Genomic DNA, 26,506 nt, shown 5'->3' with positions numbered 1-26,506 from the left:
ATGAAGTCCAATTTTTTGCTCATGGAATAAATAAAGGTTTCTTTTGGCATGGCATGGTTTTCAGGAACTGTGGCATACTTACTGCTTATTTTCAGTGAATACAATATACAAAATTAGTGTTGGCTAGTTATTATTGGGGTAGCTAAAGTTGCAAACTTGTTTTCTTCAGAGCCTTTGCCTTCAGGCTTCATGATTCACAGAGGCTGCAATTTTCCGTGCTTCTTGAACCAAAAGAGTGTTCTTGAATAAAAATCTTGTCACCATCCTCAGCTTGAGGAACAAGATGAAAGTAAATCATTTAAAAAAATGAATTGAATATCTTGAATTTTGAAATTGCAGGCTGCAGTCCCTGAGCTTGCAAGCTGGTCCGTGCTGCCCTGTGTGGCTGGCAGGTTGCAGCCTTGGTATATTTTATAAGTTTTATTCACTGATGAGTCTTACTGTCACATATTAAAAGAATAAGCTTTCATTTCTGAACATTAGGTATGTAAGTCTACTTACAGAGAACCATACAGATAAGAATATTTTTAGGAAGATTGTCTTGACTCTCCTTGAGTGCCTGTATCATAGGCATGAGTTGGGAGAATGCTATTTGTTTTGCTAATTATGCTGTAGGGAAAGAGCAGCAGTAGTATCTCACAACTGAAGCATTATCTATCTGTTATCATTAGAAGAAGGGCACCATCTATGTTCTTCTCATCTGACCAGGCTTTTCTCTAGGTCAATGTCTACAGCACCTTTTAAAAATGTCTGAAGTTTCTCCCTAATTATAAAATACATTGTCATGTACCAGCTGAGGGATCAGCAACTGTTTAAATAGCTATTACCCTATTCCTAGTCACTGCATGTATCATTAGAAATCATTTGTATAAGGCTGTAGTGTTATAAGCACAGAGGGAGCTAATTATAGTTAGAGATCATTTAATGTGTCCACCATTTAATCCATTGCATCCCTGAGCAACAGAAAACCTGTGCAGCAGCAGCTGGTATTTATCCTACCTTGCAGGTGGCAGTACGCGAAGCAGAAATGGGCCTTTCTGGTACCGTGGCCCAGAACTGCCATGAATTTGGGGCACTAGGGTTTAGACTCAGGGCTGGACTCATCTCTAAGTATCTACTTCTGGGTAGAAAAAGGAAACTAAAAACCCCATTTTCAGATTAAGTTCAAGAAAAGAAGACTAATAGAATAATTAATATAACTAATAACTAATAGTTCATGTAGACCTGGTTTTGCTCCTTTGGCTATGCAGACCTCCTGTCTTGTTGTCAGCAATAGAGACCCTCACTGCTCCTACCTCCCCCAGGCGTCGTTGTCCCCTTCACTGAGGCTGCAGCGCCTCCTCCTTGCACACTGGGCCTTCAAACACATCAGCTTCAACTGCAGCTACATGTCTGGCCCAGGGGCTCTGTCAGGCACTTAGGGAATTCAGAGTAGACTAACAAGGGCCACTCATGAATATCCACTCTAAATTGCTTGCCTGGCATCATCTAGGATCTCTATGGATCAAGGCTGATTCTCCAGGGTGGCTTTAAACTCTTCAGTCTGTGGGACCACCTTTTCTCTCACCAATAATTTCCCCACCTCATTTCCACGGACCTTCCAGGTCTGCCATAGGTAGAGCAGCTTGATCCTTACCATGAACATGGGCCTTTTTGTGCTCTCAGGCTATCCTCACCCAGGTTATCTTCTCCCTGCTCCCCTCTATGAGCAGTGGAGAGAAATTAGCTCTTAGTTTCACAGTTGGTTTATGCAGCTCTAATTGCAGGCTGCTATTAGAAGAGCTATCACCACCTCCCTCCTCTCATCCTAAACCACATTTTCAACGGCCCTAGGGCTTGTGCGATCCTGGGGTGCATTTAATAAACGAGCTGAGGTGGCTGGAAACAAACCTGATTTCTTATTCCTGGGTTGCCTCTCTGGCACTTTGGCGCACAGCTGCATGGGCACCAGGACTTAAGGGAAGCAGTGACAGGGTCCCACCGGAGGCAAGAGGAGGGCGGCAGAGGTGGACCTGCTCATGCTGACAGTGAGGCTGTACCACAGGTATGGGTCTCTCGCCGTCGCAGGCAGCTGGCCGCCCTAAGCTGAAGCTGGCCTCCAGCAGTGCTCCCCCAGAATATGTCCCTCATCTCTCGATTCGACAGCCTGCTGGGCAGACTGGATTGGTCTGTTGGAAGTGCTATCATTTTCCCTAGCCTCATGACCACTGATCAGAATTGCATGGACCAGTAATTAACAACAACAAACGGCTAACTGCACCTCTCTTGAAACCACCAGTATAAAATCCTGCAGAGTTCACACGTGTATAAATAACTGTCACCTTTGGTCACTGTATAGAAATGAAACAGGAATGATTTGGTAGCTGGATAATTAATTAATTAATTTATCTTAACAACTTACTACTCCAGGGTGGATCGGCTACCACAGGGCGGGTGGTGCAAACGGGAACACGTTTCCATACTGTGCTGTGCCTTCTCTTATGGCGGGCTGAGCAGGGTGCTCAGGATGATGACAAGTCAGTTCACATGCCGGGGCTACACCGTCTGCCTCCAACAACTTACAGTCCAACATACAAAAGTGGGGAACAAAGTACAATGCTTCTATTTTGCTCTGTTTTGTTAAATTGCAGGAGACCGGTCACAAACGATATCCCTTTCCCTCCATATGGGCTGCTGTAGGATTTGGGCAGAAGGGGTCGTAGCGGAGCCTGTGGTGTTCTTGCAGCATCACGACTGAACCTGACTTTAATTAGCAGTCGTAGGTGTGAGGGTCTGCAAGCTGCTCCTCCAACGCAGGGCTGCTCTCATTTCATAACGCCTGATCCAAAATCCACAGGCATAAATGAAAGGAGCCTGTCAGCCCCCCCAGGCTTTGGGTCAGACCCTGGGACGTGGCAGTGCCCAGTGTGATGCAGCAGAAATCACCTGGGTAGCTCTGATTAATAAGTCCGTAGGAAAACAGACAGTTTGTGTGGGAACGCGCTAGACTCCAGAGTGTGAAGAGCTTTCATTACATGTTTTACTTTTGGTTCAGCAAATGTATAATCTTTCCATGGGCTATTTCCCTTAGCAGACATGCATTTGTTTGGCTGGTCTTAGTGTGCGTGTGTGATTGAATACCTAATTACTACTGTTATCAGGCCACCTTCAAGAGATGCTCCGTTCTGTTGATAATGATAGTGTGTGTCTTCATCACACAGGGAAATCAGCTCCTCTGCCCCCTCCTTATTTTTCCACTGAGACAGACTGGTAAGGAGAGCATTTTTTAATTCCTGAATGCATGGTAACTCTAAATTAATCACTGTTAAATGCTGCCATCCAATTATGTAGATAATAGAGATTGTTAATGAAAACTTCAGCAAAGGAATATTTTACTTTTGGAAAATTGGATTTATAGTCTGGGATATAAGCAGTGCTGTCGCAGCTTTTGAGCAGAAGTAGTTTGATTCATTTCTGAAAATAGCCTATACGGATCTGAGGTGCTATCTTATGGCTAATATTAGTCCTTGAATTGAATTGGTGGTCAGACACTACAGGGTGCTGAATACAAAATCTACCGAAGCCCTTCGATAAGCACTTAACTTTCAGAAGGTGAGTTGCCTCATGGGGAGCAGGAAAGGAAGGACAGTGGGAGAATTTGCCTGCTTAAAGCTAGCTTAAATGCAGCTTAAAGCTCAAAGCTCAGGACACGGGCAACCGTGCTATTTTATTCACCATAAACTGGTGAATAAAAAATGCTGCAGGAGCACCCAGCTATGAAGTGGCCTTACGCATAGCATTTGTGCTGGTTAAAGTTTTCCCAATAGACACTAAAAGCCAAACTAAACTCATCAGAGATGTGACAACAGTTGTAATTGTTTTAGGCAATGGGGCATTTCCCGAAAATGGCCCAGCTTAGTCGGTTCGAAAACAGAGGAAGGCTTTGCTGTTGTTTTTTAATTCGAAGAGCAAGCAGTCTCTAAACTCTTGTGAGCTGATACATCCCTGACTTCTAGTAATGTGTCCTTACGGGATTCAACAAAGGGAGCTGCTAATGTGGCCTTGAGTGTTCAAGGGAGTTTTTAGTCACTGGAGAAATATTCCGTTGCGTTGCTGTTGTATTGTGTTTGCAGGGAGCTACAGCAAGTAAGGGAAAGGCTGACCTTTGCCTTACGCTGCTCCATAAAGCTTTATTGTCAGAAAGTGACTTCTATCATCACAGCCCCTTACACTTGACTTTAACATCTTTTGCCGAAAATGAGCCTTTATGTTAGCCAGCTGTTCCTTCAGCTTACACAAGCTCTCAGCCAATGTATGACTCTTGGCAAAAGAAATCACTACGAATCACTGTGTAACTGCACCGATCTCTGCAGTCCTGCTACTGCAGCCCCCCCTGTTTGCTCCTTCCCACACCGGTACGTGCCCTGGGCCCATTCCTGAGCTCCTCTGCCCAGGAAGCGTGCTTCAGCCCTGCGAAAATCCTTCCGGGTTTTGGAAATGAGCCTTTCCCAGCAGGACTGGTGCCAAGACGAGCACAACAAGGACAGCAAAGGGAGCTCAGCCGTGTAGGATACACTTCATATTTTAAAAGCACAGCTTCCCTCCCAAGTTCACCTCTTTTAATTCTTTTCTTCACATGATCACTAAAGTTATGAACTGGTAAGTTACTTGTTTGCATTTACTAGGATTTGTTTCCGATAAGATAAGGTAATTATCAGGTATAGTTTTAATACAGTAAAACAATAATCAGAAATAATTCTCAAAGTGAAATTAGAGGGTTTCTTGATCACAACAAAAAAAATCAAAGTTAAAAACCTTGCAAATTGTCATATGACTGTTGAGTCAAAGATCTTCTGTTTTTCAAAGTAACTGCCCTTTCTTTCTTGGAGAGGACTATGTAAACAGGGAACAAGTTCCAGCTCCTTGTGTCTGAACCCTTCCCATCCCATGCCTGTAGAGGGGCAAGAGGCTGCGTTTCCAAACAAGAACTTTATTTTGCCTTGTGCCATGGTGGGAATAGTCCCCCTTTCTTTACCAAATCTCTTGTTGGCTTGGCAAAGATAACTCTGTCCTCAGGGATCATCTCTACAGAAGGTTTTAGAGGATCCTTTTGATGCTTTTTTTGGAATTTCTGAATGCGACAGCTTCTCAGACCATCATTGTAAACAGACAAGCACCACCTAGACCAGGGCAACCCAGTGCTGCTGATGCCTCCCTTTTCTGAGCCTCTTGCTACCCTGAAGACTGCTATGCCAATGACAAGTGGCTGGGCCCCTTCCCACCCTCAGCCCTTGAGGTGCTCCTGTGAGTCTGCAGAGGCCCTGGGCACCACATCTTGTCTCCTGTCACACAGCATTTCTGAAGGCAAAGATCTCTGCTCCCCCTGCTCACCAGGGCTGCTCTGCCTCCATAGAAGCCAGGCGGCAAGGCTCTTACCTCCATTTGAAAGTGTCTTGAGCTCTTTAAATAATGCTTAAATGCTAAGCATTATTATCCTCAGGCAATTAAATGGTTCTCCACCTATTCAGACTGGGTGGAGGAGTGGATTACTGAAATAGCCTTCAAGGAGATAATTCACGCAAGCTGAGCCTGTAAAATTCAGGCGTTGGTTTTGTTGTTTTTTGTTTTTTGTTTTTTTTTTTTTTTTAAATCAAGCCTTTTTCCCCTGGCTATTTCCTGCTCATCTAAATCAGATAAATGAAAGATAGGTGCACTTCCCTGCAGAAGTTATCTCTGGCTTTGCCTTTTCATGCTACCTTTCACCAAGAGTTTCAGGGCTACTCCTGGACTGAGGTCAGACCTTTCTCTCAGGAGAAAGCAGAACTCGAACTAGCACAGCATCAGGCTTATCCACCAGAGTAAACTGGGGGAGGGGGGGGGGTACTCTCTGCTATAAGCTGATGTGCCATCCTTTCCCCATCAGGGTGCTGAGTTTCTACTAATACACCAGCATTTCAGTAAATGCAGCTTTCATTCTGTCATTTTGAAAGCAGAAGAGTGGACTGGCTGCATTGGTCATGTATAGGCCAAATGCAAAAATCGTGGAGCACTAGAGAATCAGTCACATAATTCAGAAAGTAATGTTTTGCGGCTGCTCTGAGATGGACCTGGTTCCTGCTGGAGCAGTAATATCAAATAATTTTCCTTTGAAGTGAAATACCTAGGAAACAGAGAGATGAGGGTGTGCATTTTGCTGTCCCTGCTGAAGCAGAAAGCAGTTAACCTGGCTAACTTGACAAGCAAATGCTATGTAAACCCAGTAGTACAGAATGATGCAGTGTATTTTTGTCATTGCTCTCAAAGTGGGCACTGCCTATTATAAATATTATGTGACAGTATCTATTAGAGTTTGTAATAGCAGGGAGACAGGGAAGAAATCACATCACCATGTGACAGAAGATGACATTTCTCAGTGAGAAAATAAAAGACAATTAGAAGGGGTGGTGTATGCTTCACCCTGGCTTTTTGTTTTTCAAAAGGTTTGGTAGGTGGCAATAAAATGAATGATACAATGTATTGAACAAGGATATATAAAATACAATGCCATGCGTGTTCAGGCTATTTGGGATCAGGCTGGATATTTTAGCCAGCCTATACTACTCTTCATTTTCCCAACATGTAGTTCTCCAGCTGCAAACTGCAGTGATTGATGGCCTGCTGGAACCTGAAGAGCAATTCACTCACCAGGTGTTTGCACCACATTTTGCACATTATATTCTAAGGAGGTGCAAACTGGTGAATCCTCACTGGGTTTGGAGCCAAGTTAGTTCACACCATTAGAGAATCCAGCCCTCTAATTTATTGGCTTTTGTGGCACAGGCTGTGTAACAAACTGAGGGCAGACACCTCCCCTCTCTCTCAGATTACCTTGGTGTGTGCAGACAGATGCCTCCCTTCCATGAAGTTCTGTGTCCTGATTCAGACAGGTCCTGCCTACCCGCATTGCAGGAGACACAGTAGAAGGAAAATCCTGAGGGCACGTGGTCCCTCTGCTGCCCCCGACAGGGTTGCATCTTTGGCAGCCCTGGCAGGTGCTTTCCCAAGCTCTTCTAAAACCTTCTGTCTGCCCAAATATTCTCTGTGCCTACTGGAAGTGTTGCCTGATGTCTGACATCTTCCCTACCTAGTCCCAGTCAGAGGCATTCTGCTTCCTGGTTACATCTCATATGAAAATCGCTACCATCTTTCCTCCGGTGCTTCTTGTCCTAGACTGAACAACTCAGTTTCTCCAGACTTTTCTCAGAGGTCTCCTTTTTCAACTGTCTCTTCTGTTCCCTGTCCAGCAGGTCCACATCCTTCTAGAAGTGCAGTGTCAGGCCAGTCCCACCACCCCAGCAGAGAAGTTACCAAAGCAGCAGGATTGCTTGGCTTGCCTGGCAGTCTGTACTCTTATTTCTATGTCCCATTCTGCTGTTTTTCACAACAGTATAATGCATTTGACTGATGTTCAGCTTGTGATCTGCATAGCCCTTCAGCTCTTTACTGTAGTAATGCTGCCTAAGCAGATATTCCATATTTTTGCAGCTGGTTGTTTTCTTCCAAACAAAATTTTTGCATTTGTCCTCACTGAATTGCATCCTGTTTCTTCAGACCATTTCTCCACTTTCTGTAAATTGCTTTGAAATTAATGCTGTCCTCGAGCATGCCAGCAGTCCTCTCACTTGTCATCTGCATGTTTAAAGGGTATGCTTTCTACTCCATTGCCCAAATCACTAGGGAATATAATAAGGACAATCTCACTGCATAATCTGGATGTGCATGGAAAATTGTATCATGCGAAACATCCCGGAACTAGTCCTTGCACTTCTCTGCTAGAAGCTTCCCTCAGTATTAGCAGTGTATGGAGCTGCAGCTCAGTCACAGATCCCTGCAACAGAGGTTTTTGTGCAAAAAGGTGTGAGAAGAGGCAAAATATCAGGTTTTGTGTCTCCTTGTGTTCCCCTCCCAGACCATTTCAGGAGAAAACTTGTTCCATCCCAGGAAAGGAACCAGGCAATGCTGCTCTAAGCAGCTTCTGCGGCCGACAGCTGTTTTGCCACCGCCACCGGCTCTTTGCCTGGCCTGCTAGGCTGGCTGGGTAGCTGGCCTCAATGGCTGCCTACTTGGTTTCTAGCAACATTTTTGATAGGGTCGACATATTCACATGGAGCATTTTGTTTCCATTGATTTAGCAGTTTCTGGGGGGAAGCATTCTGTTGGAAATTTTTCAATTAGCTGAAGTCAGCATGTCTGAATTCTGTCTAAATAAACTAGGTACAAAGCAGTGAGGCCCATTCAGAGAGCACATGGACCTCTCCCATCTTGGGCAGGACAATTTTTCCTAATTCTCTCCCTCAGCGGTTGGTGTACACCAATAATCCTCAGCACTAACACGGCAGCAGCTGGACTAAGTGGAAGTGTCCTGTATAGCAAGTGTAAATTACTGATCTCTTTGCAAGTGAAAATAAAGCATCACATTGCCCCTGTGTGCCAGGGTAGAGGACAATAAATTGTCAGTCAGAGAGCTGAGTGATAGAGCTCCTTCCCACCATTCCTCAGGGCTGTGCAAGCAATAGAAAAGAGGGGTTCAGCAGTGATGCAGTTTACGTCTTTCCTTGAAGACCTGGTTCAGAAGCTTGCCTTGCATGACATTTCACTCTCTAGTATCTCCAGCTCACAAACTAGAGCTGCTAGTATAAAAGCCTCCACCTTCCACCTGGGACCAGGCAGGTTTAGAGTGGGAACTGGTGTGGACAAGGTCGTGCATTTCAACAGCCCCAGAAAGACAGAAACAAGTCGGACTTACTTTACAGCTAAAGCCAGGTGCATGGTTTAAGCTTTGCTAAACAGACGGAAGGAACAACCTTGAATTTCTCTAGGAGGCCTCAAAAGTGAGTAAGAAAGAGCCATAGACTAAAGATCATCACTCTGTTATAATCCTTTTAGTTAATTCAAGAAAAGGAAACAATACAAAATTTATCTTTAAATGCTCCCCTGAGGCAACTACACGGTGAAAGAGCACAGCTTCTGAGATCCATCTGGTCCTTACTGAATTCACCCTCTTGAATGCCTGCAATAGAGGTTTTTGACTTTTCACCCGCTGTCACAGACTTTTGGATAATGGTAACTTTTTGTTCAGTAAAATACAACTTTTTCTTCAGAATGATGAAGACAGGAGATATTTGTGTAAGATCTACATCACTTGAAGTAGTTCTTCCAGTTGTCACAACAAGGACAGGTGGTATTGATAAGCACAGGGTAGAGGAATTTCACTTCCTGAAATAGTCTAGTAAATGACAAATACAGCCCTGTGTCAAATTACAGATACACCTCCTTAGCTAACACCGGAGTCCAGCATGTCTCATTCACACTCCACAGTGCAAGTTAGATAGAGAATACATAATTTAACCTTGTTTGGCATGGCTGTATTTAAGGATTGATGCTTCTTCCTTCTCTCAGATTGTGCTATGAAAATAGCTTTGCAATGCATTTGTGTGCCTTGGCACAGTGAAAGTACATGCTGCTGCTTGAGGGGTCCTCTGTTTGGCTCATTGGGGCCACAGTCTCCACTCAGCCTCTTCTATGACAACGGTGAGGACTCCTACCCTTAGTGTCATGTTTCTTCCAAGTTCATCAATGCATTTAGCTAGAAAGAACGCCACTGTCACCCACAAGCCTGTGTCGACAGGTGTGACCCATCCCAGCTAGAGAGGGACCTTGCCTTTCCGTAACCCATATCTATTGACGAGGAAGACAGGAGAGTGCAGCTCTTGCCGTAGGAAATGTTGCTGTGCCTTTCTTTCGGAGCAGTTAATTCAGCCTCCACTGTAAGGTGGTGGGAAGGAATTATCCGAGCTGTGGGAGTTGTCTGGACTGGAAGGAGCTTCAGGGAATGAGTCATTTTCTTGCTAGCTCTCCCGACAGTTCTTGTTCTGCCACCGAGAGGGAGGCAGGACTAAGTACCTACTGCAATGGATTAGTGGGCCTTATTACTCAAACATGGGGCATTTTCAGGTAAACCAGGGTGTATGTGGTTTTTTTGTTTTGAGGGGTTTTTTTGTTCCTGCTTCTGTTGGCATAAACGGATTACATTTAAAAAGATCAAGTCAAATGCTCATTTAGCGCTCAGAAATGTCATTTCGCTTGTGTAGGAGGTGCTTCTGGGTTTTATGTCATCTTTGTAGATGTGGAACTAAATTAGAAAATAAACCCTGAACTGTGTTGGCTTCCCTAGCCTCAGGCATGCTGAATCAGTGTGAAACCTGCTTCCGAGAAGCCGGAGGAGTGGTAAGAAGGATTTTTATGCAGTGCCCCCGTCTCCAGTGCAGGGTGCTCCCTGAGATAGGTCGGCTCACTAGGTCTGCTCCTGCGGGGAGAGGGTGCAGAGGAAGATGTATCCAAATCTACAGCCAGACTGTCCACTTCAGCAGCAAGGTTCAGAGAAACCTCCCTGCATTTCAACAGTGGAGAAATGTGCGAGGAGAAAACAAACCACTATTTTCTGCAGTAGTATAATGGTGAAAAATAATAATAAAAAGAGAGAAATTCACTGTTAAGATGTTCAGGCCAGGCAGCCAGAAGTAGATAGGTAAATTCACTATTTCCCCAAACTGGATAAAATCTTAAATCACTATATTTATCCTGGCTAACTCTTTGATGTATTTATGTAGTCCCCATCACTGTTTGCAAGGTAATATCAGTAGGGTTAAGATCAGCTATGTTTGATTTATGATAATTTACATGTTTATAACAATATAATCACTATAGCTGCATTTGATTTAAAAGTATAAACCACAGATTCTGTTTCTTTAGAAAAAGTTGGAAAAGTGCTCCCACCTTGCTCTTGTGGATGGTATAAATGTCATTTTATTCTTCCTTTTTCTACACTCTGCTACTTCTCCCTACTCCAGATCAGACACTGTCTTCCCACACATTTACGCTTTCCCAAGGTGATCCTTTTACTAACAATGTTTTGTCTACCCTCTAGTGGAAATTTGAATTATAGCACTAGCTGAGCTGAGCTGATGGAATATAGGAGAGTAAAACTCCTAATGCACCACCTGGAATTACTGCAGTAACCAGTCTTCATGCTGTTTCTAAAAAAATACAGTGGCCCATCCTGTTCTCCCCCTTCCACAGTGAAATTCAGGTTTGCATTCTGGGAAAAAGTATGTGGAATATGTTTGATGATAGGATTTTTTTTCCAGTACATTAGAGACCATAGCAGCAGACTTAAATTTTCACTGATGTTTGGGGGCCAAATATTTAGCTATGTTGAACAGATACAGCTGTATTAAAGTTCATAATGTTGCAGGGTTCTCAGAATGGAAATTTAGAAGACATATGAGAAATCTTCTTGTAAACCCTACTTGCCCTTCTGCCAGAACAAGAAAAGTGCTAATATCCACATCTGACGTTACAGTATAGCAGACAGGTGGCTGGATCTGACTCGGGGTGTGCTAGGCAAGGGTCTGCCCCAGCTGGGCTCAGCTCAGAGGTGTATTAGCCGCAGCCATGTGCTTGCTCTGCATCGGCATCCATACGTGATGAGGAGTGGTACCCAGTCTTTAGGCTATGGCAGCTCCCCAGTTAGGCAGCCTGTTACCAACCCTTGGACCCAGTGGGGAAGAAGACATCCTGAACCATGGTGTGACGTATACATTTTGGTGGGAAATGTCTTCCTCCAGTGCTGCTAATATTTCATATCAACCTGCAAATTAACAAATACCTGATACAAACATAGAAATGGGATGAATGCATGCAGCTAGTCACTGGCCCTGGGGTGGGATCACATGCAGTGGTAACCAAATACTTTAGGTGAGGAGGGGCTGGTCCCCAGAAACCTTCTTTGAAGGAAAACAGAAGTGACAAAGGCTGCTGCTTTCAGAGATGCAGAGTACGATGTTGAGATTGACCCATGGCCTGAGTAGTGCAGACTCTGCTCTAACTCAACTTTTATTACAGAAATGCCACAACTGGGCAATCAAGCCTCCCTTGAAAATCCTACCCTAAGCCTTTATAATGCACTTTCTAAAAGCCCTGGGCTGGGAACCTATCTCTTGCCTGCTTGGTTGCTGATTTGCTTCGTGACCAGAGGCAAGTCACTTAACTCCACTGTGCCTCAGTTTCATCACCTATAAAATAGGGGTGAAATATATAAGTATCTCCAAGCAGCTTACTAACGGAAAGGTAAATGTGAGAAAACTCCTGTAGGCAGGTGCTGTCATCTTGTCTGTTAAAATAACTTCCCAATGACAAAAAAGCTTCATGAAGTGAAGAGAAGAGGAAATTTTCAGGGAGATTTATTGCTTTAATTTGGTGCGCAGTACATTTGTGTGTCTGTCTCTGTTAGGTGCTCTTTATTCTGCTATGGCCCTAAATGATTGTGCCAGCCTGGTTCACTTAGTGGAAAATTGCCCCACAGGCATCATTTGGGGCTTGAAATAAATCCCACCCCAAATGCCACCCTGCTTGGTGCCAAACCACCTCCTTTTTCTCCAGCCTTGAACCTACCAATATAACCGCACTATGGAAAGTGTATGTGCTGTTCTCTATGCACCTAGTCACGACTAACAACAGTAACGCTGCAAGCTGCATAACATTTATTTCCATAAATACGACTGACATTTCAGGGAGCTCTATGAACAGAACTGTAACAAGAGCAGAGTAGGAGGCTCTCTTCATGTTGGACACCCTTTGGAGCCCCCCAGAGAAGGTGGTTTTGAGCCCTGTCAGCTGCAGGTCCAGGTCATCACTTTGTGTGGTGGCTGGCACCATGAAAGTCCTTGAAATTGGAGCAAAGGTGGGGAGAACAGCACAGGGTTATCCTGCGATAATACCAAAATACCCTGTCACGGATCCGCCTATAAAATTGTACCTTGTACCTTGTTTTATTAGGATCCAGTGCTGCATTGCCTGTCTGCTCCGGAAGCTGTATTTATTTTTTTTTCACCTTATGTTCTTTCCCTCTTTCACAAAGTAAAAGGAAATCAATAAAATCATTTGATTGCAGAAGAAGTATGAATATTGAAAAACATATCTTTCCTTTTTTAAATAAAAAGCTTAGAACTTTGTTTTGCTTGTAAGACTGGATAGCATCACTGATACTATAGCTTTCATGTAACCGACTCTCTCTTTTGTTTTAGATATCAGTGACATGAACCATTGCGGGGAGCAAAGAAACTGAGGAGAGATCTTAGAAGACAAAATACCTTTTGGTTCAAATGCCTTTTAAGATTCCGGACATGATGAAGCAGACATACTCTGCATTACACTTGCTGCAGCAGTCCAGAAAAATCATGTTCCCTCTGTGCGTTTCAAAAAATCAGTGTTTGAGTTTTAATTTTCATTTTTGAAAGACTCAGCTCAGGGTTTACCAACTTTACTTTTTCTCCTTCTGGGTCCCAGAGTACAACCCTGACTAAACACAGGAATTTTTTTTTTTCATCTGTTTTAGAAGTTGTCTGATTCGTTGTGTTCTGCACTGCAGAGTCTGGTAGTCTAAGGCACCAAGTACGCAAAACACTTTGGTTAAAAGGACCACTCTTTGCCAGTTACTACTCAGAAAAAAAGCCTTGAAATATGCCTTCTTTAGGCATCACTTAGAGCAAACTTTTTTTTTCCCCTCCTAGACTTAATTGTGTGGCCTTTAAAGTTACATCTGCTGACACCACTGAATGCCTCTGCATTCAGAAAACATAGGGGAGCTGTAAGGGAACACACAAGGTATTTTCCTTTACATCACCTCTCCTTTTCTGCTGGCAGGGAAAGGCAAATGCACATTTCTGGCTGGTGGGAGTTGAATGGCAATGTGTTCATTTGTTGTTTGTTATTTTTAAGTTTAGGTTCACTCAACCTGCGTTTTCAGAGTACAAAATACTGACAGATGGAAGTAGTCATTCAAAGTTTATTCTGCTAGTTTAGCCTTATCACTAAAATGACAACATCTATCTGAAGTCTAAGTTACTCAGGCGTGAGCCTGGCACTATCCTCCATTTCATTTAGTAGATTGCTACTGTACAGTTAAACTGTACAGATAATAGCAACACCCTGACTGTGACTAACATTATATTGGGCTAAAACTGCAGTCTTAGCTCACATAAATATCTGGCACAGAACTTGTCATAGTAGCCCATTCTTAGACTACTTTACCATATCTCTCTTCTAGCTGCTTACCACATTGTGTGTTTTGATACTACATGCAATCTGCTTTATACTCTCTAAATTTTTGGAAGTTCAGTAAGACACAAAGCACTGCAACTGCATGAAAAGCAGCTCAAGGCATCTGGATTAGGACAGATTTTGCAATTTTTTTATATTCAGAACATGGCAGTCAGTGCTTTTTCTGTCTGTGAGGTTGGTTACTGGGAGGGTCCTCTGCATTCTTGTTATTATTTTGGATTCTCCGTGGACCTATGCAGAGAGCAGCTTGCTGGTATGTACTTGAGTTAGCAGGAATGTCTTGTAGACAAACATACTAGAGACTTTTAGCAGAAGCTTGGTCACTGGAGCATAGCTACGTGGTGAATTAGCCTGCAACAGAGTAGTTATTTATGTAGCTATGTTGCCACAGTATACACAGAGCTTGCCAAGTGTCTCCTGTTTACTGCAGTTGAAGCACTTACCCTTGTTTCAGCAGTAAACTTACAACTGCTAAAAAAAGAAACTATGGAGATTTCACCCTTCCCAGCAGACAAAAGGCATGAGTCACACGAGATAGTGAGCTCTTAGTCCCGCAGAGCACCTGAGCAGCCCCTGAATTCCTTAAGAATGGACACATGAAGGTTGTAGCTTTTGTCCTCTTCCAGGTTCAGCCATACTAATGCAAGAATAGACTGACCTTCTGGTGAAGATTATTACCCCACCAATGAACCACAGCTCCTGGGACCATTTCCTAAACTATTCTGGCACTTTAAAATCAGCTGGGTTAGCTCAAGCTAACTGAAAACAGGCAGTGGAAAAGTAGGTGAGATGGAGAAGGGCAACCAAACAACAGCTCTGCTCAGGAGGAAGAAGAAGAGGAGAAAAGGCAGCCCATCTCTAGGACACCAAAATCATGAGACTGTTACTCTTGTTGCAGGCAGAAATGGAAGGCCTTGAACACTTCCATTTCACACTTTTTACCTTTAGCTGTTCCATTTTATATTGTATGTGTAGTATTTAAGAGCTTCTGTTCGTATGTGATAAGCTCTGCTTGGACTTGAGAAGGAAGAACTGAGAACAAGAATTAAAAATGCTGTGGTGGTCTTTGCTCCGAGAAAGGAAAGAGATATTTTTTAATCTACGCCAAGGCTTCAGATATGTATGTGTAAGTAGTAGACACATTTTGTGCTTTTACTTATGTGGAAGAGGAAGAGAATTTATGCAGTGTGTTTGTACTATTTGTACACACTGGATATTATAAATCCATGTCAGAAAAGATTTATCTCATGTGAATCATCTTGTGTAGTTGTGTAACATGTGGTTGAATCACACATGCATATGTGAAACCAGGTAACTTGCTCATTGCCAGGTACCATGAATCATCACCATCTAGTGGCAACCCGCGAAGTTCAGGCTTCGACAACATTTCCAAATACAGAAGAGGACAATTGAGAATAGAAAGCAAATCAAAATGGCTGTAATATTGCTTCTAAAAGATGTTGCTGTGCTTGAGGATTTATCAAATAAAGTATTTTAAATATCCACAAGGCATGTTAAAATATTATAGTGTTGTTGCTTGTCCTACTCACATGCAGTACCCAGGTAGCATTGCCTATATGGTGACTGCCTACAGGGAGCAGTGCTGGCATGCACCAGGGTTTCATTTGGGGGTGTGCTGGCTGGCACTGGCCAGGAAAATCCCTGAGGCTGCTTGAACTTTGTAGCAGGACGGCGGGATGAGGCCAGTGCCAGGAACATTCCCAGGGACCACTTGTTTTACTAGCAGCCATGAAGACAGTAAGGTACACTTAATCGCAGGGCCTTATGGCCAGAAGGGACCTCCAGAGGTCGGGTAGTTTTGTGTCAGTCTTACTAAACGCCTGGCTAGGTGGCTCTTAGAGACAACCAGTGGTGAAGACTGCTCCTCACTCCTGGGCTATCTGTTCCAGTGCTTCACTACCCATCTTGATAGAGAGTCCTTCCCAATATCTGCCCATGAGGTATTTAAAGCCCATTTGGTTTTCTGAACCAAAAAAAAAAGCCTATTTACTTTGTGAACAGATGGAAGAATGTATTCCTTCTGTCTTACATGTGTGAAGGTAATTGTTACATTTCCCCATGTCTAATGTCCCCAGTTCCCTTCCTCTTTGGTGATTTCTCTGAGGGCTCTTTTCACTCTCCTCTCATCTGTGTCTTCCTTGAAGGACAGCCTCCAAAGGTGGACACAGTTCTCCTGCTGAGAGGTTAACAATGCTGAGAAGGGTATAAGGACTGCTTCCCACACCTTGTACATTATATTCTTATTTCTACATCCCAGCATGGCATTTGCCTTTTTTGCAGCAGCAGACACTGCCAGCCCACTGAAACGACTGAAACGACGAGGCTCCTGTCCAACCAGTGAGTCACTGTAACCTCAGATCTTTCTCTGCAGAACTGCTACCTAAGTGGGTTTTTTTTCCTTCTGTTTTTTTACAGTTCATTATTTCAACCTCAGTACAGTACTTTGTACCTGTCACTGTCCAATAGCATCCTGTTCTTTTTCAAACCATAGCTCCACTTTGTCAACATAATTTTGTCCTCTCAGCTTCCTATCATCTGCAAATATAATAAGCACATTTTATTTCATCATACAATTTGTTAACGAAAACACTAAATAGCCCTGAACTCAGGACAGACTGATCAAAACCCCACTCAGTGGCTCCCTCTACTTCGACAAGTCACTAATATCTCCCCTTTGAGCACAGTTCCCTAATCAACTATAGTAGACTGTCTCCTTAGCTTACACACAAGAATATTATCCCAGACAGAGTCAAAACTCTTTCTGGAGTCAGGTTATATGACATCTGCTTCTCTTCCTTCATGTACAAGGCCTAGCAGTCTATTGTAGTAGGAAATCAGATTGATTTAGGATTGTATGTATCTGATAAATCCATACTGTCTGTTACTCGCCTGTACTCATCTTCTGCAGACTTATTGTCTGTTTGTTCTATTATTTTTCTGAGATGGACATTAATCTGCCTGTTTTTTAATTCCTCATCCATCCCTTTTTTAGGGCTATTCACCATGTTTGTCCTCCTCTGGTACTCCCCTCTCATCCTTCCCAAGGCCAGCTCTGAGATTTCATCATTCAGTTCTTTAAGTGCCCTATGCTGAAGTTCATCAGGTCCATCTAATATGAAGACATCTGATTTATCTAGGTGCTTTCTACATATGTAATTCAGTGGTTTCAGCAGCCGTGACAATCTGCTGCATTTCACTCCGGCTATAATAAACAAGGCACCACATCGGTGACAACAGTGAAATCAATGGAAATTGTTCCTGTGTCAAAACTCAGCCCTCTGAGTTTCTACAGTCAACAACAAAGACTGAAGCAAGAAGAGTCCTACATTTCCCAAATATCTTTGGAAACAGGCTGATTGGGTAATTTTAAATTCTACCTTCAAGATGGCTTACAGTCTTTTAATTCCCTTTTTTTGTTTATTGAAAGAGGTATATATAAACCTGCTCCTGAGACTTAGCATTTTCACAAATACTGTACTGCAGAGAGAGGTAGAAGCTGGCTGTAATTCTTGCTACCACATCAATACACCTGACTATGTAGGATGTTACAACACCAAAGCAATCCCATGTTTATTTGTTGCTGCAGTAATTTTCTTGAAGGGATTCTTTCATAACTTTAATGTGATGCCCAACTTGTTCACATCACTGTTGCTCCCAGCCTGCTGAACATATCTGCTCCACTTACACCTTAAAAGAGAGAGGACGGCTTGCTGGAAGTTACCTCCAGTCACGACATAAAGTAATAGGTTACCACATGTGTTGAGTGCAGCCAGTGGCCTAGAGATGATATAGGCAGAGTGGATTTGCTTCTCTATGTGACAATTGGCTGGACACAATCGTAGGTCAATCCGAGCTGCCCGAAAGACGTGGAAGGGGAGGAAGCACACATAAAAGACCACCAACAGGATAACAGCAAGTCTGCGGGCCTTTTGTTTATAGCAAGCCTGCGTGTGGGGCCCCGTAGCCAAGGTGTTAATAATGAGCGCATAGCACAGAGTCACCGTCAGCAAGGGCAAGAAAAAGGCCAGTCCAGTCAGAAGCCAGTTATACCATCTGATGGTACCAAGATTTTCAGAGCTGGTGAGGTCGAGGCATAAAAATCTGTTTTGCTCCACTTTTGAGGAGATCAAGAAGTTGACAGGACTGACAGCTGCCAGTGAGATCACCCAAACTGCAGAGCAAGCCACTACAGCCCACCGTTTCTTCTGGACGTGGAAGAATTTCATAGGGTGGACAATCACCAAGTACCGGAAGATGCTGAAGCAGGTCAGGAAGAGGATACTGCTGTACAAGTTAAAATGGAAACCAAAGCGGACGAACTTGCACATGAATTCGCCAAAGATCCAGTGCTCCCTGCTGGCATAGTAGTGTATCAGGAAGGGAAGGCTGGTTAAGTAGAGCAGATCTGTGAGGGCCAGGTTCAGCATGATGATAGTGCTGCTCTTCCAAGGCCTCATTTTGAAACTGTAAACACAAATGGCAATGACATTTCCTGGGAAGCCCACCAGGAAGATGATGCCATACATAATGGGGAGATACAAAGTCTTCAGAAAGGCTTCCACATCAGGGCAGCTGGGGAAATCAGCCTCAGTGTTTTGCCAGGCGGCAGGCTGGGTTAAGTCTTCACTTGTGTTCATGCTTTTTTCCTTAATGCTTAAGGAAGAGACAAACATTTAGTGTTCACTGACAGATAAAAGCAAATGGGTTAACTCACATGAAGGATTTTTATTGACAGAAAAACCTTCTAGTAGCCAGGTCTTTCCTTTCAACTTCCGATCAGAGTCACTATTAAAATGCCTTTGTTGAATAAGAAATGGCGTTATTTTTTTGGCGGGAATTGATCCTGATCTAGTAGCCTTTTATTCATATCTATATATAAATAATCTTATTTTAAAATATTCTTTTTCTGGGAAGGGTCTGCACAAGCACTCTCCAGCTGAAATATAATGGATTTCCAGCACCACAATGTGTGAAGTGTGCTCCCCAGCATACAAAGTTCATCTTCTGCTGTTATCAAGGATCAAGCAGAGCAGAAGGATAGACTAGCTGTGTTCTGCTATTCACCAAAAGTATAAAGGGGAATGTCCAGAATGTTATTGGTTTGTAAAAACAATTCACATCTTCTGCTAATTAACTGGAAAACAGTGAGGATGTTGAAAGATTTCATATTCTTTATGATACTGGAGTTGGTTAACATTTTTCTCTCTCCTTCTTGAAAATGACTGATACAGGCATATTTAATTCTTTTAATTTATTAACAAGACTAATATTGAAAGAAATAAGCTATGTTTAGGCTTGCCATTAGCTGCTATGTAAATTTCTGTCCCTGTAAAATTTTTAAAAAGTTTTACTTAGATAGTAGATTCTTTTCTGAAATGCCAGAATAAATTTATCCAACTTTGCAAAGCAGCCATTCTCGAGATGCAACATGGGACTTGAGCAGTATTCATGAAATTAGGGAAATGAAGAGTTGAATACATGCTCTGTCCAGTAGAAAATACAGGGCAACTGAAGCTGTTAGCAAATAACTGCTCATGTTACATCCAGTAAATGCACTTGTGTGAATGCCTTCTTTCTTTTTGAGTAGCCATTTTGATGGAAAAAAGGAGAATAAACCTCCAGCGTGATTATTTCCTGAGGGATGCTACCTCTTATGGGACAATGCCTTACCGCACATTACTATGGCCTGGATCTGCTAAAGTGCACCATATCAAATCACCTCTTCCATTTGTTATATGACGCTGATTTTTTTATGTTGCTTCTTCCTTCATTCACTTGTGAAATCTCACAGAGCCAGATTTGCAAATTTGTGTAGAACATTTGGCTGGAATATGCTTAAAACACAAAAAAATGCAGCTGGAGCTTGAGGAGACACATGCTAAACATTGCTGTTCATTTTCAAAGAGCCAAACAGGTTGAAACCCCTTTTCATGACTGGGAATAGAGGAGGAGACGGTTTAGATAAAGCTGTGTCTTGGCTGCAGGTGTGCAGCATTTTCCAAGCCAGCATCCCTATCCCACCTAGCAGCAAGAGGAAGACGACAGCCTGGGAAATATCCGTGCTGCCTGGTGCCTGGTATTTCACATGAAGTAGAGGGATGCAGTTTGACTAGGGGAAAGAGGGTGATGTGCAGAGGAAATCAGGTTAGAAGTCATACGGTTACAACATTGTCCCCAAATAAACTTAGAGCCATTGGTATGGCTAATGTTTAATCAGCTAAATAGCAAAGGCCCCATCTGGCAGTAGAGGTCACGGCGTGCTGTCTGCTCCTGGAAGCACCCAGCACTGCACACACCATGGTGTTTACAGTGCACGGCCATTAAAAGAGCTGAAGGGTACATCTGGATACCCCTTCATGTGATAGGGCACTGTTCTTGGTGGCTCTGCAGGACTCCTATTTTGTTACCAGACCTTCTTCCTGCCTACCAGTGTGCCGCCACAGCAAACCTATAGGGACTGCAGAGCAAACCCCTCCGATCACTGAAGAGCAAAGCAGTGGCACTCAGCCCCTGCAGTCCCTCCTGGCTGCCACAGTCTCTCAGTTTCTCTAGAGCTGTTCCCTTCGCTATTGGCACAGTATCTCAGGGTATCTGCCTCCCTTCTGGGAACATGAGACTCCCTTGCAGGCGAGGCCACTGCAAACCTGGTGCTGCCTAAGAAAATCCAGAGTGGAGACTAGTGTTGCAGGAAAAGCACATGAGTTTGGGTCTCAGATCTGAACTTCTGCCCTAGGACCATGTGCAACGTAACAGGTTACCACAGCGGCCACAGAAAGGCGACAGCAAGTCTTTGCTGTTGGCCTTATTATTTTGTTGTCTGAATTACAAATGTAATTTAGAAAAAACTTAAATCTAATTAAGCAACAGTTTGTACTGAGGCAGATTTTATCACACTAAGTAATTGGCCGTAATGGGACTTCTGCAGCCCAAGTGGAGGGCAAATGATATATGGTGTAGACATATAATGAACTTTAAATAAATTATCCAAGAGCAGAACTCATAATAAAAGGGAACTAGATTATTGAAATAGAAACCCTTTCAGTCTTAATGGTGGAGTCACTGCTTTATTACATGGTATGCTTTACTGTAACCAATTGATTGGAGTCACTTTAAAAAATGCTGTGATTGCTTGTCTTTAATTGCAGTCACGTATAAGGGAAACTTGTCTGCTCCTGCATTGTGATAATATAATTAGAACCTGCTGGAAATAAAAGCCAAATGGCTGCAGCCATGGCAAAGTAACCTAATGCCTGTAATTGGACTATATTTCACACAGATGTGTTGCTGAGTAAATTAAATAGGATTTGGCTTGCAGTGTTTGACTCTTCCACTGGCTCAGACTTAAGAAATGCAAATGATATATTTAAAGATGAAGATGTGAGCCCTCCTCCCCTTACTCTTTATCATTCAGTGAGGTATCTCCATGCAGAAAGAGTATGTGGATTTAATTTGAGTATTGGATGCTTCCCAGATAAGTTTAATTTGTTCTATGCTTTCACCATTCTTTAACCCTTTGCTCCTCTCTCTCTACTTCACCCTGCCTCCAAATTGAGACCTTTAAAACAAAATATTCATTTTACCTGTAAATCCTTTGTGATCTCTCCCATCCTCTTCATAGCTGGAGTCTAAAATATCCCACTCTGGCTGGCAGTGAGTTTTCTTTTAAATATGACAGGTTTGTGCAGTGAGAGCATCAGGGAAGTTAGCGGGCAGATTGTGGGAGCACTCTGCCTCCGTTCCCCAGGGCTTTGCTGGGTGAAGGCAGCACAGGCGCTGCACCATGGGGCGAGAGCAGCTCTGACCCTCCTCAAGGGCTCTGTGTCAAATGCCCCACAGTGAGGCTACACGAGTGGCTGTCCTTCTCCTGTCTGGCCTCTGCCGCTGGCACAGCATGTGGGAACTTGCCCTGTGTTGCTCGCCAGATCGGCTGGGACTGCCTGCAACCTGCGTCGTTTGGCTGCAGTGGTTTGTTTTGGGTGTTCCCAGCCCGCGGCAAGGCAGAGCAGGAGTAAAGGCGCATAGAGAAGCAGCGTCTGCATTGAGAAATATTTGCTCCCCTGGTCTCTGTGCATGGGACAGGAGAGGTGGGAGACTGGAGAAAGAGGGGGCGACAGCAGGGTTTTAATTGGCAGGAGCTGCTCTGCCAAGAGCTTGGCAGGTGCCAGGAGCTGGGAGCAGACCCAGATCCTTGCCCTCTGCTCCCTGACTGGGAGCTCCCTTTGGGGGGGCCTGCTGCCTCTCCAGCGGGGAAGTCCTTGGCAGAGGCACAGGGTTGAGTGCTCAGGGATGAGCAGGAGCCCCTTATACAGGCAGCATTGCTCGTCTTGGGTCTGTGGGCTCTGATCCCGGGGTTGCTGTCCTAAACCCGAGCTCCAGAGGGGCTGTGAGCTGGAGCCTGTGCCTAAGACCACATGCTCCTTTGTAGGTGCTGAGGGCACCTCAGCTGGAAGAGGCTTTTGCTGGGGAAAAGTATTGCATGGCTCCACCAGATGACCCCCCTCTGCCTGGTCCTGAGGGTCATGACTGGTTCTGAGGGTCAGAGGAATGAAAACTCCTAAGAAGGAAGTCAAAGCACATGTGCCATCCACATAGTGTTTGCAAAAATACCCAACCTTCTGTGTGACCTGGGGCATTTTAGAGGCCCCAAATATCCAGGCAATAAACCAGAAGAAAGATCAGCACTTCCTTGACCGTGGTCAAGGGTAGCCCCTCCAGAAAGGACTGGCAGAAGTCCTCTCTACCTTGGGAGGTGGGAGAAGAGCATGTGCACCTTCTTGGGTGCACTGCGACAGGGCTTTTACTTTCTTTGCACACTGAGCTGCGAGGAGTAGGGGCTTGCCCAAAGATGCTGCTCTAATTACAGCAGATAGTTAAAGATTATATGAAGTGACTTGGCTTTTTGGTGTGCGTGCTAGATAAGAATGTGACATTGTAGAAACGTCCTGCAGAGCCAGGGTTTACGTGTTTTGCTTGATCTTCTCTCCCCCTTCCCTAAGCTGATTCATGGGCTAACTGTGTTCTGTTTACTGTCAAGTTGTTTCAAAGCATTGATTATTTCTCTGTTTTCATGCTTCTCTTTTCCTGTGAAGAAGAAAAACTTTCAAAAGCATAAGCACTCCAGATCTGACTTTAAATTAAATATTTGCAAACTTACATGAACACATAGGGAAGCTATTATCTTGAGAAGGCGATGTTTAGACGAGACTGAAAAGAACTTGAATGTTTTCCAACACTGAACATAATTCCACATCTAGAAGTATTGCTTACTTGAAGCTGTTATTTAACTTTCTTATGACGGTAAGAGATGTGAACCTGGAAATACAAGCAATTATATACTGCAAAATGTAATGATGAATCAGGCTCAAATTTAGCAAATATAACTTTTAAAATGATTGCATAACTGTCCTGTTGCTTTATCTCCATATGAAGCTTTCAATATTTGCCATCTTCACATGAATGAATTTGAGCTTACTGGTCATGCATAATCTGTTCTCCTTAACTCTTCCTGGTATACGTTTGGCCACATCAAGCTTGAATGTGACCATTCAGTTAGATTTCAAAAATAAACAAACTCAGAAATAAGCTGACAGTGGTCAACACATCCCCCCAAAAGTGTTGGCATGGTATATAGAAAGAGTCGAAACCATTTTTTTCCACATAACTAGCTACTGCATAGTAATAATTTCACTAATATACCTCATGGAAACTGTACATTTTGCAAATTGTTTTGCTGGGTGTATGGGGAGTCATGGAGAGCGGGGCATGAAGGTGTATGTTTTCAGGAGTCCCAGTTTATCCCAACACATATAGATGAAGAACTTTGTGCATTTTATTTATAAATTCCTGTCAATGTATAAAGGATTATGTTAGTCTATATCAATTTTTTTGCTTGGTATTTCGTTGATTTTTTTTTATTCACTGCTTAATATTTATCTGCTTTGCTATGGTATTTTCAAGTAAACATGGGTATTACTTTAGCATTATGACTCAAATGATATTACAAATGGATCATTACTTGAATACTTCACCTCAGGCTTAGTGTTACTATTTCAAAAAAGGATTTTGAAAAACTGTGAGGAGCTGGAAAAGAGCTTCAGGAAAGAGTGCATTCTGGGAGATGTGTTGTGATACGTCTTGAGAGATGTATGAGGCTTTAGAGATTCACTCTGGTTAGTTCATTTAAGAGCAGATTTAAACAGGATTGGTGATCGCCATGATTACATTCATGGGAAGAGACTCCTGGCATAAACATAGCTGGATATATGCCAGTCTCGGCTAGAAGTGAAGCACAAATATTTCTCAGTGAAGGTGAGTAGCTACTAAAACAAATTTTCTTAGTAATATGGAAGATTCTTCAACTTTTGGAGTTGTTAATCAACATCGAGCATCTTCTGCATAAATATTGGTACAGTTGCAGAGCAATATGTGATGATACTCTCATGCAACTTTAGAGGAGAGATTCACTGCTTTTAAAGGCCAGAAGGACCTTTAGAAAGCCCATTGTGATTCCTGCATACCAAAGTCCATAGAATTTTGCTCAGAATTCCCAATAACTTTTGGATGGCACTGTTTTTTTTTAATAGAAAGACAATTTTGATTTGAAGAGATAGAGAATCCTCTGCTTCTTTTGACAGTTTGTTCTGAACATGAATCATACCCACAGACAGAATCGATTAAAATTTAGGCACATGATTTCAACTAACTTGTGCTTCTAGACTTTCATCCTCTTTATGCATATCTCTGTTGTAAGAAAAAGTCCATTCAGCAATGGCTACATTCTTCCTGTGGAAGTATTTAAACATTATAATCAAACTATCTTTCATACTTCTGATTAGCTCGGTAGGTTAGGGTAGTGCTATCATACATCTGGGGTTCTCCAGCATATTCCCTTTTTCCTTCTATCTGCTTTGTCGGGGTAGAAACGAGGATGGTCTGGCCTTTGTCCTGGGTTTCTGCATCTCTGACATTCTGGTTGGAGCCGTAACTCTGCCTGTGCTACTGGACTCTCAGAAATCCCAGGCATCCCCAAAGTGGATGCACAAATCGGTTCTACCAGAGCTATCTGTAAGACAATGCTGAGTGCCAAAGGCAGTGGGTACATTCTGCACACGTGACTCTCCTGAGCCCTAATGTACTCCTTGTAGCAACCAGGGAACCCGTTCTGCTTTTTGGGCTCTCTGACCCTTGATCGGTGGAACTTACAGGTATTTCTTACTTTGACTTAAGCGTTAAATGAAGACTGTGGGCACTCTTTGCCCTACCAGAAGAATGGTACAAAGGAGAGGAGAAGCTCACTGTATCCCTTTTCTCTTCAAAAATTTAGAAATAGAGAAAATTTTCCTCATTCCTGCTCTCAGCTACCATGATGGAAAGAGGGGGATATAAATATATTTCCTGTGCTAGGAAACCATTGTTGAGGATGAGAGAGGCAGAGAGAAGAGAGATTGCAATGAACAGAGTCAAAGGACCACAAAAGCTCGTTCTGCTGCTGCATCAGCAACAGTTAGTAATAAATCATTCTGCCCACTTTTAGCATATAGTACAGGGAAGCCATGTAGCAATGCAACTTCTGCCATGCAATGTCAGTGAGGAAGGCCTCCATAGCCCAGGCCTTGTCGGAGTGTCTCTCTTGCTTTTCATCCCAGACTATGCTGTACTATGTTGTCTTCACTTGCTTCCAAAATATGTGTCGCTGTAAACTAGTTTAAGATGACCCAGCCATTGTACTTTGCTTCCTTCTGCCATGAATAAATGTGATCCCACCACATTTTCTCCCAGCAAAATCTAGTTGTTTTTTCTCCTTGAAAATATACTTTCTTAAATAATTTAGTTACTTTGATTCTTTGCTCAAATTTAGATGTTCTTTAACATGTATTTTTACATGAATTCCGCATGACCTATTGTGTAATTTCCCTATATATGATACTGAACCATTTTATTCCTGTGCAAAGAATATTCGCCTTTGAAATTGCTCTGACTCTGCCATGACTTTTTTGGTCCCATACAACTGAAGGCTTCAAAGGTGCTAGCTATGTATCTTTGCCAAGCTTCATATTGACTGAGATGAGATTTTGAAAAGCATTGTGTGCAATTCAGCATCAAGAGGGGCTGGATACTAATTGCCATTGATTCCTTCAATAAATCTCTTTGTCCGACCTCACTGGCTGCATGCTTCCCTCCTTCTGCGTTGCTCTCCTGTGTCTCTTTTTCCAACAGAGAGTTTTTGTATTTGTAATGGAGACAATTTAAGGGGCTGCCACTGAAACGTATTCATTGATTGGCTCATCAAGGTAGTTTAAAAACACACATGTGCACACATTTTTCAATCACACCCACAGCTTTCCTT

The 26,506-nt window shown here is 43.2% G+C and overlaps 1 protein-coding gene and 1 long non-coding RNA gene across 2 annotated transcripts; one reads left to right on the top strand and one right to left on the bottom strand.

Moving 5' to 3' along the window:
- The first annotated feature begins 4,494 nt into the window (after positions 1 to 4,494).
- LOC135330094 (uncharacterized) lies at positions 4,495 to 15,647 on the top strand. Its single transcript, XR_010391856.1, has 2 exons — positions 4,495 to 4,638; positions 13,104 to 15,647. It is a non-coding gene; the product is annotated as an uncharacterized LOC135330094 (long non-coding RNA).
- A 2,094-nt stretch (positions 15,648 to 17,741) lies between these two features.
- On the bottom strand, positions 17,742 to 21,979 carry LOC112994819 (2-oxoglutarate receptor 1-like). Its single transcript, XM_026119406.2, has 2 exons — positions 21,741 to 21,979; positions 17,742 to 18,813 (listed from the first exon to the last, which is right to left on the bottom strand). Exon 2 carries the CDS (start codon positions 18,795 to 18,797, stop codon positions 17,769 to 17,771), a length of 1,029 nt encoding a protein of 342 aa, XP_025975191.2. The 5' UTR covers positions 18,798 to 18,813; positions 21,741 to 21,979; the 3' UTR covers positions 17,742 to 17,768.
- Positions 21,980 to 26,506: the final 4,527 nt, after the last annotated feature.

The sequence above is a fragment of the Dromaius novaehollandiae genome, chromosome 1 (genome assembly GCF_036370855.1).
Source record: "Dromaius novaehollandiae isolate bDroNov1 chromosome 1, bDroNov1.hap1, whole genome shotgun sequence".
In the NCBI taxonomy this organism is placed as follows: domain Eukaryota; kingdom Metazoa; phylum Chordata; class Aves; order Casuariiformes; family Dromaiidae; genus Dromaius; species Dromaius novaehollandiae.
This window is presented reverse-complemented; position numbering and strand designations above follow the sequence as displayed.